At 43.7% G+C, this 17,814-nt stretch overlaps 1 protein-coding gene across 1 annotated transcript in view; it reads right to left on the reverse strand.

Moving 5' to 3' along the window:
* Positions 1–17,814, reverse strand: part of LOC111145612 (ATP binding cassette subfamily A member 1) — a 126,092-nt gene that overhangs the window by 13,217 nt on the left and 95,061 nt on the right. Inside the window, exons 27-40 of the mRNA XM_022500621.1 lie at positions 17,605–17,718; positions 16,381–16,529; positions 14,834–14,958; positions 13,667–13,765; positions 10,947–11,136; positions 9,770–9,864; positions 8,159–8,191; positions 6,983–7,088; positions 6,081–6,155; positions 5,467–5,636; positions 3,925–4,102; positions 1,847–1,962; positions 1,607–1,751; positions 7–130 (exon numbers count right to left, since the gene is read on the reverse strand). Coding sequence (XP_022356329.1) covers positions 7–130; positions 1,607–1,751; positions 1,847–1,962; positions 3,925–4,102; positions 5,467–5,636; positions 6,081–6,155; positions 6,983–7,088; positions 8,159–8,191; positions 9,770–9,864; positions 10,947–11,136; positions 13,667–13,765; positions 14,834–14,958; positions 16,381–16,529; positions 17,605–17,718 — 1,719 coding nt within the window. The remainder of the gene's footprint in view (positions 1–6; positions 131–1,606; positions 1,752–1,846; positions 1,963–3,924; positions 4,103–5,466; positions 5,637–6,080; positions 6,156–6,982; positions 7,089–8,158; positions 8,192–9,769; positions 9,865–10,946; positions 11,137–13,666; positions 13,766–14,833; positions 14,959–16,380; positions 16,530–17,604; positions 17,719–17,814) is intronic.

Genomic DNA, 17,814 nt, shown 5'->3' on the forward strand with positions numbered 1-17,814 from the left:
ACTCACCAAACCTTTCCAAAGCATCGGCCATTGCCTGGTTTTTCACCATGTCAATAAGCCCCCGTCCCAGGCAAAAATGTGGGAAAATCAAGAATACAGACTTCAGGATATCATTGATGTTATTCAGCTTCTAAAAAAAAAAATATAAGACAGAAACTGAATGTTATTTATGGTTTAGGCTAAAAATATATCAAGGTCTGAATTATGGGAGAGATGAAAAATATGATTCCCTGGGGTCAAAATGAACCTTTGAATTCAGACAGCAATAAAGAGCAGCAGCCACAGTTGATGACATATAACATAATAGAATTTCCCCTTTAGAAGATTTGGAGTAATGCTATGAATATGGAGAAATATGAGCAACATTTAGAAACACGGTTATGTTAAATCAGAAGCAAATCCATAATAAAATATTGGCTTAACATTTCAAAAGCAAATTGCTCATATCTGGGTCAATATTTCAGCTTCAGGATTTTGTCGGCATTTTAAAAATTCTTCTTGTATACACCAAGCCAGTGGCCAAATATCCCACAATTAAGTTGCTGTGGGCTGGAGGCCTTGTGCTAGGGCCCAGGGGAGGCAAAGGTTAATAAACAGTCTCTACACTGCGGAAATGAGTACATCACTGGATAGGTGCTGTACTGCAGGCATGAAGGGGGGGCTTTGGGAGCACTGGGAACAGAGAAGCACCTCCCATAGGGCAGGAAAAGAAAGCTTCATAGTTGGGCATAGTCTTGAGGGCTTAGAGAGATAAAGGAAGTCAGACCTACAGGAGTATAGGGGGTTTAAGGAACAACCAGCTCAGGTGAAGTTACAGAGCCTTGGGAAGGGGTGTGGCGGGATATGACCAGGAAGGACTATACAGCTCTGAAGGCCTGGCATTCCAAGTTAAGGTGTCTGGACAAAGACAATGAAAACAGGCAGAGACCCTTAAAGAGATTTGTAACTGGAAGAACTGACAAGGTAAACAGTTGAATGTGGGCCGGTAAGAAAAGCGAAACACATACGATGCCCATACCGTTGCCAGCCAGGGTGACCAGGTGGATGGTAATGCCACCCACTGTGACAGGAATGGCAAGAGAAATACTAGGTCCTGAGGGAGAAGATGAAGAGGACAGGTCAAGTCCCGGGGAACCAGAAATAACCGAGATGGAGCCTCCTGCTAGGCAAGTGAAAATGTGAGACTAGAGATAGAGGGAACAGGGTCAAAGGCAAAGATCTGGGAGATAACAACATAAGACCCAGAGAGGAAAGTTGGTAAAGGTGAATGGCATCACATAGAGATAGCATCTAAAGGGGAAAGCAAAGATGGCAGAGCACCAAATATTGCGAAGAGCAGCACTGAGACAGGAAGGAGTACAAAAGAAACCAAAGGAAACCAAAGGGTTTGATCAGTCAGAGAATATAAGGAATATAAGGAAATATAAGGAAAAGGAGGAGAAAGAGGTGCTATGCAAACCCAGAAAGCAAAGAAATCTGAAAAAGGACAAAGAGGTCCATGGTGTCCGCAGCACAGACCCGTGGCATTAAGATCATGACTCAGTTCGGTCCTCAGGCTCACAGAGACGCCCATCCCTGCAGGAGGTGCCCCTTCTGCAGGACTCACATTGTTGGTAAAGAGCTCCAGCACAAAAGTGGCCACACTGCCGTTGATCCCAATGAAGAGGTTCACGCTGGTGAGGACCACGTAGGCTGTGCTGGGGATCTTGAACACGAAGGAGGCTGGGTACATGAGAGGTGTGATCGACCACCTGGTGAGGCACAGAGACAAATGTCCACTGGGTGTCCCGTGCCTTCCCTTTGACTCTGGGCACCACATGCCTTCCAGCCCTCCGGGGGGCCTTACCCGTACAGCAGAAGTAGAAGCGCTAGCACAGGCAGGTTGGTAGAGGACACATAGGACTTCTGCTGGAAGCAGATGAAGATGATAATGACCAGCGTGGCAGGGACCACATAGTTGCACTGAAAGTGAAACAAGGAAATCAAGTTCACCCCTAAGTCAGAGACACAATATACCTCAAGTCTTCACCATCATAGGACAAGAAAGGGCAGATAAACATAGCAGAGAATAACTTTGAATTAATGAAGCCACATAAACTATTCATCAAAATACTGGACAATAATACATTTTGACAAGCATTTTACCCTTGGCTGATTTTATAAACTGCATGCCCTTTCTGTCTTTCCAACAGCTAAGCCTAGGTGTCACGCTCAGTAAACTTAGTGAACGATGGCTTCCCAGTCAGAGTAATTACAATTTCACAGGCAGCAAATAAGCTTCCATTATTCTTCCTGAAGATGATTGTGTGTTTCATCATTAATGCTATATTAGCGTCTGCCCAAGTTCGGTCTCACATGTAATCTATTTGTAAGCGCTTACCTCATAACATGAATGCCAGAATTGTTTCATCACATGAGAAAAATTTTCAAGTCTGTCCTGACAGTGTATCAAGCCTTACAATGCAGATATAAAGACGTGACTACAGGACAATTGAGAGAATTCATAGCTAGCAGGGCAAAGCACAGGCAGGGAGGTGAAAGGCAGCTTGTTGGCTGTTTGAAGAATTTGAGCTTCAGACTACAGGGCTCTGCCTCAGTCCTATCCTTCCCCACGTGTTTATTAGTAACTCAGATGAAGACCTGCTTTTAGCAAATTTCAGAGTCTTGAAAGCAGGAAGTGACAGCTAACACACAGACAGCTAAGTGAGGTCTCTGAGTCCACAGACTTGATCTTTCATCTCTGAATCCCCTGCCACAGTCAGATACATCATGAGCACTCAGTATGTGTTTATGGGATGAAGTAATTACTGGGGCAAGACAAAAACAAAAGCAAATGGATATGAAAGAAGATGCAGTGTAACACGGATAAATGTAAAGTTTATGTTCAAAAAGTCAACTGGATTAGTGTAGAGGGAAAGAGACCCCATTCACCAATCATTCTGTGAAATGGAAATTTCAGTTCACTACCAAGTTGCTAACAAGACAGTCCTCCTTCTGCATGCAAAACCATGGGCTGAGTAATGACAGTATGGGATAAAGATCAACTCCAGGCTTGGAACACAGGGCACAGCCTGAACACAAGGTTACTTCTGGGCTTGGCTTTTTGAGAGGAACATTAACAGTGTGGAACATGGCCACAGAAAGGCAACATATCACAAGGTTGACAAGTCTGAGAGACTTGGTATAATCAGCAAAGACATCATCCTCACCATCATCACTTGCGTTTGTACAGTGCTTTGGAGATTACAAAGTGTGTTCTCATATATCATCTTACGTGGGAAAGACTTAGCTTAAATGAAAGTTGTCTTCAAATACCCAAGGGGCTGTGCAGTGGGAGAAGGATTAAATATGTTCTGTGTGGCTTACAATTAATAGAAGTCAAGGGAGATAGATATATTTCAACTCCACTTTACAAAAATCAGAACTACAGAATTCTTTGAAGTCTTCCATATTGGTCTGAACAGAAGCAATCTATTAGAGCTGGCTCAAAAACATATTTGGAATGGATGGATAAGCCTCTGGGTAAAATGTATAGAGTTTTCAAAAAGGAAAGACGGATTTCCTACTAGGGCAAAGAACACCCGGCTTCTGGAGGTGAAAACCTACCAGACAAGGTAGAGGCATTGGGTTTTGACTAAACATCTTCCAGCTCGACGTTACTTTGAAAAGTGGTCACTTAAGAAATTGGTGGTAGTGATGGTGGTGGTACTCATTGCAGTGTAAACAGATTTTTTTTCCTGTGGTGTGAGATCAGATCTGTATTTGAGGTCATGTTTAGTGTCATGAGTGTACATACAACTACTTCTGCCTTTTCCTTTTTCATTCCTTTTGACTACCTAAAACACTTTTAGAAAAGCCCAGGACCCTTTCATCCAATCCACAGCCCTAATGATTTATAAAACAGCAGCAGACAGAGGTTCTTACCATATCCCACACGAAATTAGAGAGCCAATAGATGACAGGCTTCACTCCACTGATGAACTGCAGGTGCTTTGCTTTGCTGACTCGCTCTTGGATTAGGAACACAACAAAGCTGGCTGGGACGAAGGACATTGCAAAGATGACACAGATGGACACAAGGACATCCACTGATGTGGTCATCCTGAAAAAGAAAGACAATGACGATATGAGGGGCCACCGATGCAGCTGAGAACTCAAGCAAGCAAGATACACGCATGCAACTGCGCACACGCCCACACACACACACGTGTGAACACACGCACGCTTGCACGCAAACACACATACACAGATATTGGAGATGTGAGGCACAGCCCAGAGGGAAAAATCAACTGACCAAATGTATTTTACTCAGCGTTAAAGATGATTATTTTCAATTTAAAAAAAAAAACCTAATAATTAAAATGCAAAACTAATTTCAATGAAGTAAAAAAGAATCCATTGCCATAATGAAATTATTAAGGGAAATCTAAGAATGGCCAAATGGCATTCACTTTGGCCTTCTGTTCTTGACCCTGAAGAGCATTAAGTTGTAAATGTTCACACATATAGAATATAGGACTAGTGTACCCTGAAAAAGGAAAAAAGCAAAAGTATTAGGGTGAAACTATTCAAATAATTTTTGGCTATAAATAAATTTGAAAACAATAGTGTGTAGCATATCTATCTAACATACAGCAAAAATTCTATCAGATTCTATTAAAGAAGAATAGTTATAAGTCCATTAAACAGGGTATAACATAAACTATTTTTATATGCATTAATTTTATATAAACTTGGTATAAAGATCCTAGTGGTATATATTGGTATTCTACATGAGTTAAGCAGAAATAGCTGTGCCACTCTCTGTACACAGGAAAGAATCTAACATGTGCTGAACATCAACAATGTGCTGAGTGCTGGACTTGGCAATTTACATGAATTGCCTCATTTAACACCATACATCTAGAAATATAAAAACCAGAGTCAAACACAGATGTCTATGATTCCAAAGGTTACGCACTTTAAACTGTATCATACTGGCTTTAAACTTCTCTTTCTCTCTCTCTCTCTCTCTCTCTCTCTCTCTCACACACACACACACACACACACAAACAAACACACAAACACACACAAGCTTTTAATTCAGGAATTAAAAGGACAAGCTGATAAAACCATGTTTCACCAAGTTTACAAACAGTGGTTTCAAAACTAAAAGAACTGGTTTTCTCTTAAACACTGTGTTAATGATGAGTTAAATTATTTTAGGATTTTACCGACAATTTCACTTTATATAAATTCACTACATGTAATGGTTTTTATCCATCAAAATCCTTGATCTTCTGCAGTTTAATCCCTGCTGGCCGATTCATAAAGTGATCATTTTCTGCCCAGAACCTGAATTCATAATGTAACTGTATCCTCAGCTGGTACTCTACAAGCAGCTCCATACTTCCCTCCCCAACATGGTGGTCCCACCAACAGCCTCTCCTCTCCTCGCCCCACCCAGTTAGATACAGCCATGCTTACAGAGCCACTTCCGAGAGCTGCTGCTTGGTGAGATTCAGGGGGTGGTTGAAGGCCGTAATCCCATACTGGCTGGGGTTCTCGCCCTTCTGCAGGTTGGCCCGGAGAATGGCATTGTTGATGACATTCAAGAAAGAGCTGATGGCATGCCAGCCCTTGTTGTTGAACCACACCTGAAATATAACACACCAGGTACAAAGTAATGCTTCCAAATCCTGCTCCTGGAGGTCGGTGAACATGCAAGACATTTTTGGAATTCCATACACCAAGATAAAACATTAGGGTCAGAGAAAATGGCAAAGAGGTAATAGCCACTGCACTACTTCTGATCTTCAACTCACTCAATCCTTACCACAGCTTTAAGACATGACTCCTGCCTCTGTTTCTTGGATTAGGAAACCGAGGCTTAAACAGGCTAGCTAACTTGGTCAAGGTCATAGCGGTTCAGTTGGTACATCTGTTGGAAAGCCAATTCTCCTTATCACCATACTGTCTGGGCTCCATGGTAAAATTAGTAGCCCGCTCTTTTCTGTCCTGAATATGCCTATCAACATTAGAAGCTGAAAGTACTTAAGTACTATTGTTCGTCAAGAAGCTACCAGAACACAGGGCCTCACCTTGACATTATTTTTCGTGTCCAGTCCTGTCATGAACCTCCCCAGGCTGCTGAGAAATCGATCTGCAGAACTGTCCTGTGAACAAGAGAAACCTGCCTCAGTTGGGATGGTTCATAAGGGAAGGGCAACAGGACAACCCTGTGAAGGGCAACGTCATTACTCCCTTGTTCAGCCGAGCAAGACAGGAAACCACAGCAGGACGGGCGCCCGAGAAACAAGTGACCGGAAATCTAAAGCATTGGTGTTGCCATAAACCACAAGTTTTGAAAGAATCACAGGGACACCCTGGGACTCCAAGTTGCCAGGGGCAAAGGTCTTGCCTAACTGGGTGGGGAGCATCCTTCGAAGTGTTCCCCAGGGGTCCTCTAAAGACCCAGAACTATGCCCAGTGGGCAGATATGTCGGACACATGGGATCTGGGCCTCAAAACCGGAGACACAGACTCTGGGACTATTATGGATACCATGATCCTGGAATCCAGGCCCGCAGAGCCCTCGTTCTCATTTAGAAAACAGGAAACTCAACACACTGAGAAATGAAATGAGAGCCTACGAAGTCCTGCCACCAGTGTAAAGGAAATGATTCATTTCCTTTGTAACCAGTGATTGTTTCAGGTAAGTATGTTCGAAGCCCAGTTTATTTACCTACTAGCTAAATTCATAAAGGAAGTTATAATGAGAGCTTTTAAACCTCTGAATTTTTTTTATCTATATTTTCGGATATTAAATATATACTGAGTAGCTCAGTCTTGGCTGGTGCAAGATCAGTAGATGCCAATAATGGCTTTGTATTCAGTCCTAAGAACAGTAAGTGGCAAGGTGATTAGATGTACCTGCCAACTACTCCCACTTAGTGGCAACTCTGGGCCCATCTTTCTGACACGTCCTAGGACGGATACCTACCTTGGCCAGCTTCAAGTGCTTCTTCACTTGCTTGATGGCATTATTAACTTCTTGACTTGAAGGAAGTGAATGAGAATTACTGGCACCCAGGGAAAACCCTCCATACCTAAAAGGACAACCTGACATTAGAAGACAGAGCCATACACAGTATCATTCAGCAGCAGACATCACATGAATGAGTGTATGCATCATGGAGGTGAATGTTTATTTGAAGCAAGACCAAAGTTAGACTTGGAGAAAGCTTCATCTTGGCCTCCTCTGATGTCTTCTGGCAATCTCTTGACTCTTAGGGTTACTGCCCAAGGGGGAACGAGCTGCTCTGGGATTACACACAGAGTGAGGTGTCTTTCATCTCATAGATGCTCCTCCTTCCCCTCCCCGCCTCCTCCCCCAGTGGCCCCAGCCTGCCCTTTCACATGGGTCTCTGAGTGTCAAGGCAAGGAGATGGGGAGTTAGGGGAGGACAGTGACCAGAGTAGCCTAGGGAGGCTTACAGACAGGCCATGGGCCTTTCCTAGCATGAAGGCACTTTAGGGGCCCCAGTCTGTATCTGCTGTGTGCAGAGTTCTATGGGTGTTGGCCCCTGGGAAAAAGGAAAAGAGGGAAGGTGGGCAACAGTGACAGAGCTAAGTTTTGAGGCAGCCATATAAGGCATCTCATTCTCTAGAAGGACAAACTGGCTTCAAGGGTTGTTCCTGCCTTTCTTCCCTAGTGCCACCTGTTCCTTCAAAACCAAGAAAGAGAGAGAATTTCAAATACTGTGAAAATAAATAGCTCTGATGCCTCTTATTTCATCCAAGACCTTCTTGGTCTCATTCTAAAGGCCTGAGAAATTGTTCCGGAGTCCCCAGGGCCCATTGGGAATCTGATTTGGGCGGGGGAAGGAGGGAAGCAGGGGGAGTGTAAATAGAGTAAGGTATTTCCCTCCCAACACCGTGCTTCCCTGCTAAATCCCTAGAGACCATCAAGAAACCACTGAATCTCCTCATGGGGATCAGAATGCCAAATGTTTCAAGGGCATCTAAAGCAGCAGCTGAGCACTGAGTAGAAACACCAAGGGCAAAACAATTCCCACACCCCAACTTGCTGGGACCCGAGATACCAGGATCAAAGTCATCCTTCTGAACTACAGGAGTCCAGACAAAATACAAGCTAGCACAGAAAGAGATCAACTTACCTAAACTCATTCACCCAGATCTTGTTCTTTAAACTGCAGAAGCCAAAGAAAAAGAAATCAAAAATCAGTTCAAAGAAACACTGATCATATTCCTGTATTCCTGATGATACAAAAGAAGTTACTATCTACCTAAGGAGACAAGCCAGGATAGAAAGAATCCTGTGATCAGTCTTGGGCAGGGGCGGTACGCATAGAAGGACATCCACCCCAGTCACTATGTCTTTCCTTCTCCCCATCTTAAAACCTTATTATTTATATGAAAATCATGCTTTGGATTAAACCACTTCAAAAACCACCTTACAGACAAAGATGTGACTGAACTAAAAGTTGTTTTTTTTTGTTTTTTTTTTTTTTTAATTCTTTTGAAGGAGGCTCCATGCCCAATGTGAGGCTTAAACTCATTACTCTGAGATCAAGAGTCACATTCTCGGGGCACCTGGGTGGCTCAGTGGGTTAAGCCTCTGCCTTTGGCTCAGGTCATGATCTCTGGGTCCTGGGACTGAGCCCCACATTGGGCTCTCTGCTAGGTGGGGAGCCTGCTCCCCCTTCTCTCTCTGCCTGTTGCTCTGCCTACTTGTGATCTCTCTCTCTCTGTCAAATAAATAAAATCTTTAAAAAAAAAAAAAAAAAAAAGAGTCACCTTCTCTACCAACTGAACCAGCCAGGTGCCCCAAAACTTACTGAATTCAAGGTAATACATCAACTATGGAAGACATGGAAATGTTATGCCTCTTTCTTTAAGCATATCCCTGTCATTTAAAGTCACTGAGAACACCTAACAGAGAAGCCCAACAAACCAAAAGGAGACCAGAACAAACATTTCCTGGGCATTAAGTAAGTATTCAACACTGTGCCTTGATAGCCTCAGAAACTTCAGGGCTGTTCCAAACCTCCACAGCCATGTTAGGCCACTGAGCTGGCCCAGGGCTCACTTCATAATGCCACGTATCATCCACATTACCACACATTCCATTCATGAGAGGCACTTTATACATATCAATGTCATTCAGTTTACACAACAAAATAATAAGAGCAACCACAAAATAATAAGAATATCACATACTCTACAAATAAAGACTTTTCAAGGACAACTGGCTGCTCCTGGTAAAGCAGATGGTGAGTAACAGAATTCAAATTTGAATCCAGATTTACTTTTTTACTGACCTATAACTGACATAGAACACGGTATAAGTTTAAGGTGTATAACAGTCTGATAAGACATATTTAGATATTATAATATGATAACCATGGTACCTCCATCATTTCCTAAAATCATCATCCCTTTTGTTGTGGTAAACATATTTAAAATTTAGTTTCTTCACAACTTTGGAGTTTATAATCTGGTATTGCTAACTATAATCACAATACTGTACATCTGCTCTCCAGAATTTTTCTCTTGCACAGCTGTACAATGATATAGGCAGCCTTACCTTGATGCTGACAATTAAAACTTCAAAAAATTTATCTGTTCTAGGTTGGAAGACTATCCTAAACTTCCAAAAGCCAACATCAGGCCAAAATTTGATATTTTTCCCCAGCACTAAACTATTTTTAAACATTTAATTCCCCTATTCAGGACTGAAAAAAGGGCCAAATTTAGTAAATAATGACCTTTTGGCTATGATCTGCACATAGGTCTTCACCAAATAATCTGAAATGTTTCTTCCCGTCAGGTTCTGAAGGATGTCTGCAGTGTTCTGTTTTCTCTGTCATCATAGAAAAAACAAGCACAAATGTCTTTATGGACCACAATTGAAACAGGAAAGAAAAAAAAAAAAATCAAGGACTACAATGGCACATGTTTCTTGATCATGGATCACAGTGCGACCAGACCCTGCCCACAGGATCCAGGCACTGCCATCAGCCAAACACCGAGGCCTAGTCCATTCTGCCCTCACCATTGGCCGTTCACTTATGCCAAGCCAAGATGTTCCCCAGGAAATTATTCTGAGCTACTCAACAATAGACAGTGGAACATGACTCGTTACAGTCACCGAGGCTCTCAGGGAGCAGTATCACTGACTACGCCCGGAGACTTCTTTGGTTCATTAGAATTATATTGATAAATAGATACACCATTATTTTATTTATTTATTTATTATTAACATACAACGTATTATTTGTTAGATACACTGTTATTTTAAAGAGAAGTAACCAGGACTTAAGTTTTCACACCCATTTACAATTGCTTGTCCTCACCCTGCAACCTAGATGCTGATAAAGCAACAGAGGGAGCCCACAAGCAAGCCTCTTCCTAAAACTGTTCTCAGAAAAAGGCTCAGAACTGCTCCCCACACTCACAGTCTCAGAGAATGTCAGAGTTTTAAGACCCACAGAAGTCTCATGGGCCTGCCTCCCTAATTCAGAGGTGAGGAAACAGGCCCAGGGGCTGAGCGGCCTGTCTGAGGTCACCAGCTCATCTGTGGCACAAGCAGGGATGGAGCCGGGTCAGTCACAAGATGCTGTGTCACATTACCTCAGTGGGAGAAACCAGACTGTGCCTTCCACAGCCCATGGATCCAGAGTGCTGAGATCTGGTTTTAACTCAAACAAGTAAGTAAGCCAGGCTGACTTTTCAAAATAGAGAAACAAGTTACACTAAGGTATAGGAACTTGCGGACCAAGTCCCTTCCCCTCAAAACCCACATGCTATTCTCTCCGATAAGAATTAAGCTCAAGACTGAAAGACAACCCCCTGACAGGATAGCTCAGCCATTCCTTCCTCCCCAGCAGAAGCTCCCAGCCCGCCTGCACTGCCATCTGCTCAGTCACACGGAGAGCGACTCACCTGTGGAGGAGGCAGCCCCCCTGCCCCCAGGGGACACACCGGCAGCATCTTCTTGATTTTGTCACTGCTACACTGGCAGGTGGGTGAGGGGTTCTCCATCGTCCAGTTCCCATTTTGGAAGAGGTCCATGATGGTCTGGGGGACCGGAGCGGTGGTCCACTCCTCTTCCCCCACAGAGCAGGGCATGTTTCTGCAAAGGGAGGACATCAAAGGTAGCATCACCTGAGAGGACCTGGCCTTTCCTGGAGCCTCAGGAGCACAGACCAATCAATAACAACCACAAACAGGCATCTGTGCCCTCACCATTTGTTTGCTCTCCCCACAGACCTGTAAGCTGCAAACTCACTTTACAGTTAAGGATGAAGGAACACAAAGAGGCCCTAAACGCTCATGTACCAAACTCCAGTCAATCCAGTCTGCCAGCATTTGGTCTCTTGCCCTAGTGTTCACTCAGTAAGTATTCATTGAGCATGTACTATGTACCAGACAGTGTTCTGCATATTTGAGAGTCTGGGGTGAACAAGACAAAGTCCCTACCTCCTTAGAGGAATTTGGCAGAAAGCAAATGTCACTTAGCCAAAAATAAGGCAAAATAAGAGAACAGTGAATCAGGGGAAGACAGATTACTTCTTCCTAGGAGGGTGATACTTCTTCCGAGGCATGAATGATCAGAAAGCAGCAGCCAGGGAAAGATTTGGGGAGAGAAAACACTACAGGCAAAGGCAATAGAAGGTATAATTACAAAGTCCCTCAAAAGAAAAGAACTTCCATGTTTGAGGAACAGCAGGAAGGCACTGAGATGGGACGGGATGAGGTAGGAGGGAGAATGATGGGAGATGATGGGTGGAGCGAAGCAGGTGCCAGATGACATGGGCCTGGGAAGAAGTCTGCATGTTATGCTCAATGTGCTGTGAATCTGGCGCAGAATGGCAAGATTTGCTTTATGTTTTAAAATGAGTACAGAATTGGGGTTTGGAGGGGACGCAGTGAGGGTGCTCAGTACATGAAGCGCTAGGTTGTCCACAAAGATCACGAGGCCTTTATGCCTGACGCGAGCTCCGAATCACTGTGGACCATCACCAACACGCTTGCCCTCTTGGGTCTTATCTTCTCCACCAGTAAAATAAAAGTACAAAATGACATGTTGAAACATGTCATTTCTAATATCCCTTCCAGTTCCAAGATTCTACAATGCATAGCCACACTCTTTATGTTATTCTTCTGTGTACTAAAAACATCAAAGGAATAGATCTGTGCACTGCTCTCTAGTTCTCTCTAAGGCACTGTAACTTGATGGAAAAGTCAAAGTAAGACATGGGGCTCATACTCCAAAAACTTCACAAGATGATTGGCTGAGACAAAGCTCAATGCCACAGTCAATGTCCCAGTCAAACTTCCCTCAGTTGTACTCCTTTTGGTGAAACCTAGAATGCAAATTCAGGAAAAGCTACCAGAATGGAGACCTTCCATCACCCCACCCCTCACACACATACACACACACAGCGGTGCTCTGCCCCAACCCTGTGAATCCTGACAGCAGGGACTAGACCTCCGCTGTCTGAACCTGTCTAGCCCTGAGCCCAGACCCAGCTCCTTCTATGTTGCCACTTATCTGAGTCCATACTGCTCAACAGTGGTGTATGATAAATCCACCTTATCTCATTCTTCTACCTCACCTATAAAACATGCAGGTATGTCAAAAGTCAAAAGTCTTGTGACCTCAGAGAGGATGTCTCCATGCCCTTTTCCATCACAGTCATTTCGTTCTTTAGGAACTGATATTGGCTGCTAGGGCTTACTTACCATGAAGCAGTAAGTACCAGCAAATGTTTAGTAAATATTGAATAATAAGAGCTAGCAAGGACATGATAGTTATCTATCTAGAAATCTGCTCTGAAACCTTGCATGCCCAGGTAACTGGCTCACTGGTCTGTCCACTTGCAAAGTCAGTAACTTCCCTTTAAAACCTGGAATTCAAGTTAGTCCTTCTCCAATCTTCCTATACCTTCCACACTCTCTATAATTCCTCCAAGTCTGTGTTATAACTGAGCCAGAACCTCATTCTACCTGAGCCTGGAACCTGCATGGGCCTTGGCTTGGGTCACTTGGAAACTCACCTCTCTTCACAGTTGTTATGCACGAAGGCCTCCATAAACCCCAGCCCACTTAGAGACACAGGCATTTCACTGCATTTATCCATATACTACCTACTTCCCTAAAAAGGATTTTGAAGGAAAGTACAAAAATATGCAACCCCAAAAGAAGAAAAAATCAATTTTTATACACAATAATATAGAACACGTTTTCGGGTTGGTAAAGTGAAGAAGCTGATAAATCAAACTGCAAATTCTATATAATGGCAGCTTATCTCTGCTTTTAGGTATAGGAGCTGGCAGAAGGGAAGAATGGGAAAGCACTGGATCTGTACAAAGTGCTATCTGAATTAAATATTAATCTCTAAAGCAGCAAATAAATGTCTGTAGTGATTTTGCTCTGCAGGATGATAGAAAACTCTCCTAGTTGGCTCTGTTCGTTCCTAGATTCTGGTTAGGTCAGTACAACAGTTTTTTAAAAATAAAAAATGCTTCAAAGGACAAATGATCCTAGTCACCATGTGGCATCTATCATAGCTGATAAACATAATATAGCAGACATCGAACCAGGTGACAAGCAGAAGACAACCCAGCTGTCGAGGGTCTCAGAGCTCAAAGGGCACTTACGGGATCGGATTTCCTTCCATACAGCGGGTCCCAAAGCCAGGGTGTCTGGTGAGGGCATTCAGAAGTTCCTGGGTGCCCATGTCCTCAGGAGCATCATTACTGTGGGTACATGAGAGGCAGCCAGCTCAGCAATTTAATAAAACCAGGAACTGGGAAGTGGAATTGTTCTTCTAAACGGAATACTTTATTAGTCACTTCCTATGTGCCAAGCGCTCTTAACCAAAATGAGCAAAATACAAAATGTACCCAAAAGGAGCGGACACTGACTGCGTGTTTGAGATCAAGGTAAGGGACAGCCCTCTCAGCTTGTGCAAGTTGTAATGATGGAGTTGTGCATATGGGTGTGCACACATGTATAAACACCCATGCACATCTATCTATCTATCTATCTATCTATCTATACTTCTTTAATGTGAAGGAATTCGTTAAGGACCAGTTTTTCAAAAATACTTTCAGAATTATCCATGAAACGTGAATCAAACAGGAAGAAACACAGGGCTAGAGAAGGAAGAACTGATTTGTGTATTCATGTATTTTTTTGTTTTCGTTGTTTGTTTTAAAGCTTCCCTTTTACGTCACTGAGATACTTCTCCCCATCTAAAGGTCTACAAATATTATAAGACTGAGGAAAATTTCTGTGGAAGGAAGTAGAGAAATTCCTTTGTCCCTTTGTTTGAAGCACTGGATTGTTACAGAGTAGCTAGCATTCTCTAAAGAACACTCTTTAATATCTGTAACACAATAAATACACAAAAGGTACTGTGCAAACGAGAACCTGGAGGTGTAAAGCTGTGACCATGTACAGAAGCCCTGGGACAAAACGACAAAATTAAAACATAGCTATGAAAAGCCCACAGACTATAGCTTCCTCACAGATGTTTTGCAAGGGCAGATTATTTAGGTAAAACACAGATGACCGTTCCCAATGATAGCAGAATAAAAAGAAAGGAGCTCAAAAGCAGAAAGAGAGGTGGGTCTGTTAGCGGAGGTTCAGTTCACTGCCATTCTTTGCATACGATATTAGTTTGTGTTGGGGCTTTAGAACAGCTGATAAAATCCAACACCCTGTGATTCTTGAGTCCACCTCCCCTTGGCCCTCAGCAGTGTCAACACTTCGTGTCTGCCTGAGCTCTCTTCTCTCCTGGGGCACAGAAAGCAAACACGTACCTGACAAATGTGTACTGTTCGTTGTACATCCAAGGCTGAAGTTCCAGGCTGGGGTACTTGCCAAAGGGGGGCACGATCAAGCTGAACACCAAGGCAATGCAGACAAACACAGCTGGCAGGACGATCTACAACCAGGGGAGAGAGGGGCAAAGGAAATGGCAAAGAGGAAAACAAAAAACAAGGGCAAATGTCAGAGAAAGGGGCCTGGCCCAAGCCCCTAACAGTCCAGCCAGCCTTCCAAACCAGGCAGCATGCGAGTGAGTGCCACAGGACCCAGAACAAAGCGCCACCAAGGCATTCATGGCAGGTGGGAAGCAGCAGATCCTGAAACCAAAACCTCCTCCCTCCAGGGCATTTCTGGAGGCTGACAGCACAAAGCCAGAGGCTGTGGCCACCCAGCAGAGACATGAAGCTCAAAACTTTACATAGAAAATGGTGGTCACATGTCAGGGGGACTCAGAACACTGCGTCCTGCCCTTTTCACTCTGAAGACCCAAGAAAGACCATGATGGGCCATGAGCCCAGCTCAGCTCAGAGAAAGGCCGACAGAACCAGCCCTGCACCAGGAGCCAAAAGACACAAAGCCTGGTTCTGTGTCTGCCACGAGTGTATCCACGGGAAGTCACTCCCGCTGTGGCCTCAGTAATCTCACTTGTAATCTACAGACTAACTGACCCAGTCAGATCCTACGCTCTGAAAGGGAACAGCAACCACTGTCACCATGGAATGGCCTCCAAAAGCATCATTACCTAAATCCTTCTTTCTGAGAAAATACTGTATGACAATTATCTCGTTTCATTATTGTTACAACCCTATCACCAATCAAAAAGCAAAGTAATCGATCTCCGAGAGACGAAGTAACTTGCCCAAGGTCACACGGCCAGTAAGTGGCAGAACCAGAACTGAAACCCAGGTCTCTGTGCTCCAAACTCATACTCTCTGCATTACCCACATAGTCTGCAGGGAAGAATTTCTGCAGATGCTTTCTCTGTACTTCTCGACTTTATACAGCAGGATAATTTTATCCCTACTCACCAAGTGCCTTAGCATGGAAACACCAACACATAGGCAGCAGTGTAATGAGTCTTTTCTGTTTGCCTATTTTCTTCTGACCTGTCTGGCTACCTTTCTATCAATTTGCAGTTAAACATCAACTTACAGAAAAGTCACGTTTCCAAGAAGTTTATATGTCAAGTGCACCTCTACCATAAAACTCATACACACGTGAACACACACACACACACACACACACACACAGCACTACTTAATGCTAGGCCCATTCTAAGCACTTACTCATTTGAATCCTCATAACAACCCTACGTCATAGGCGCATTATCTTCATTTTTAAAGATGAGGACAAGGAGGCACAGAGAAGTACCTTGCCCACAGATGTGTGAGTGACAGGAAGCAGGACTGGGATTGAAAGATGAAAAGTCTGGCTCCAGCATCCACCCCATACCCACAACCCTCTCCTGCCTTCACTGGTCAGGGAGCCCGCAGCCCACCCGTGAAGCCAGAGTTGCTGGCCTGGAGCAGCACTTTGTCACCTGAGCAAAGAATCCCTTCCGACTCCGTCTGGCAATCAGCAGCCTCTTCCACAGAAGGGCCACAAACTGCTGCTGTGTGAGCTTCCAGCCCTTCACCTGGTAGGAGCCTTTGCCGTCCATTCCGCTGAGCAGGTCTGTTTCTCTGGATTCTGCAGGAAACCAACACCGAAGGTCACCTATTATCTGAAGCAGTTTCGACATTACCACGCTCCTCCCTCCAGCATCCTCAGCAACCATCTTGGAGGCTTGTGTTTGAAAGCCAAAGTCTCTCAGAAGTCAAGGGCTTTCATGACAAATCATTGTCCCAGGAAAAGTTAGGACCCCAGATGTCCAACAGTGGCGCTTTCTGCCTTCCGGCTCTTGTGTGAGGAGTGCAGAAAATGAAGGTGCCTTGAGACAACTGAAGAGAAGTGTTCACACATAACTGTTGTATATCAAGTCATTCAGATGAACGACGTCATCCTCGATAGAATATTCTATGAGACGAGCCATGCATTTGGCTGACAGAACTGAAAACAGACAATGCTGATTTGCCTACCATCTGTTATTTTGGTAAAAGGTGGACACATTCAAATGATCTAAGTACTGACAATGTCTGAAATCATGGAAAACATGAGAGCCACACACTCATAGGAGCAGGACTGGGAGAGCCAAAAAAGTTTCTCTATCTCAAAATTGTATAAAATTTTACAAAAATCCTTGTCCTAAACTCATGATTCCTAACTGAGGTGCTTTCACATCTTACCAATATTTGCTTGACTTCTTGCCTCCCTTTCTCCATCTCAGTCAAACACACAGGGACACACTCCACCAGATTATCTAAGTCTTAGGTACAATTAGCTCTAAAAGGTGACTTAGTTCAAATCATTCATCCATTCAAAGAATATTTATTTAACAATTTAAACACCTTATCTAGGCAAGAAATGGGGTCTCCACAGAAAAGATAATAAATGGATTCAGAAGACTGAGGGCCCATCCTTTTATACTTGTCTCAAGTGAAAGATCTCAACTAAATGAAGAAAGTGATGAGGGTGGGATCCTTCAGGTCTGATAGCTTGCCCAGTGCTGTAAGGAATGCAGCTTTTTTCATCTTCCCACTTCCCTTTGGACCCTGTAGGCATCTATCATCCCATGCTCAAGGCCGTTCGTTAAAAGGAAACATGGGAGTATACTAGACAAGAATTCACTTTCAAACAATGGGACACAAATCTCGCCCAAACAGACCTGGGTCTACATCAGAATCATTAGGATCAACAGCATCATCTTCAGTGAATGGGCGAAGGCAGCTCTGCTTGTCTCCAAAGGCCCTTCTGTTTCGTCTTGCTGGCAAGGTGCCATCTGCAGGCAAAAGGAAAGAATTCCACATTTTATTTTATTTGTAACAAAACAAGCCATCCTCATCTGTCACAAACGTATACACTAAAAATAAGAATG

Source organism: Enhydra lutris, unplaced genomic scaffold (genome assembly GCF_002288905.1).
Source record: "Enhydra lutris kenyoni isolate GAN:26980312 unplaced genomic scaffold, ASM228890v2 scaffoldscaffold13, whole genome shotgun sequence".
NCBI lineage: Eukaryota > Metazoa > Chordata > Mammalia > Carnivora > Mustelidae > Enhydra > Enhydra lutris.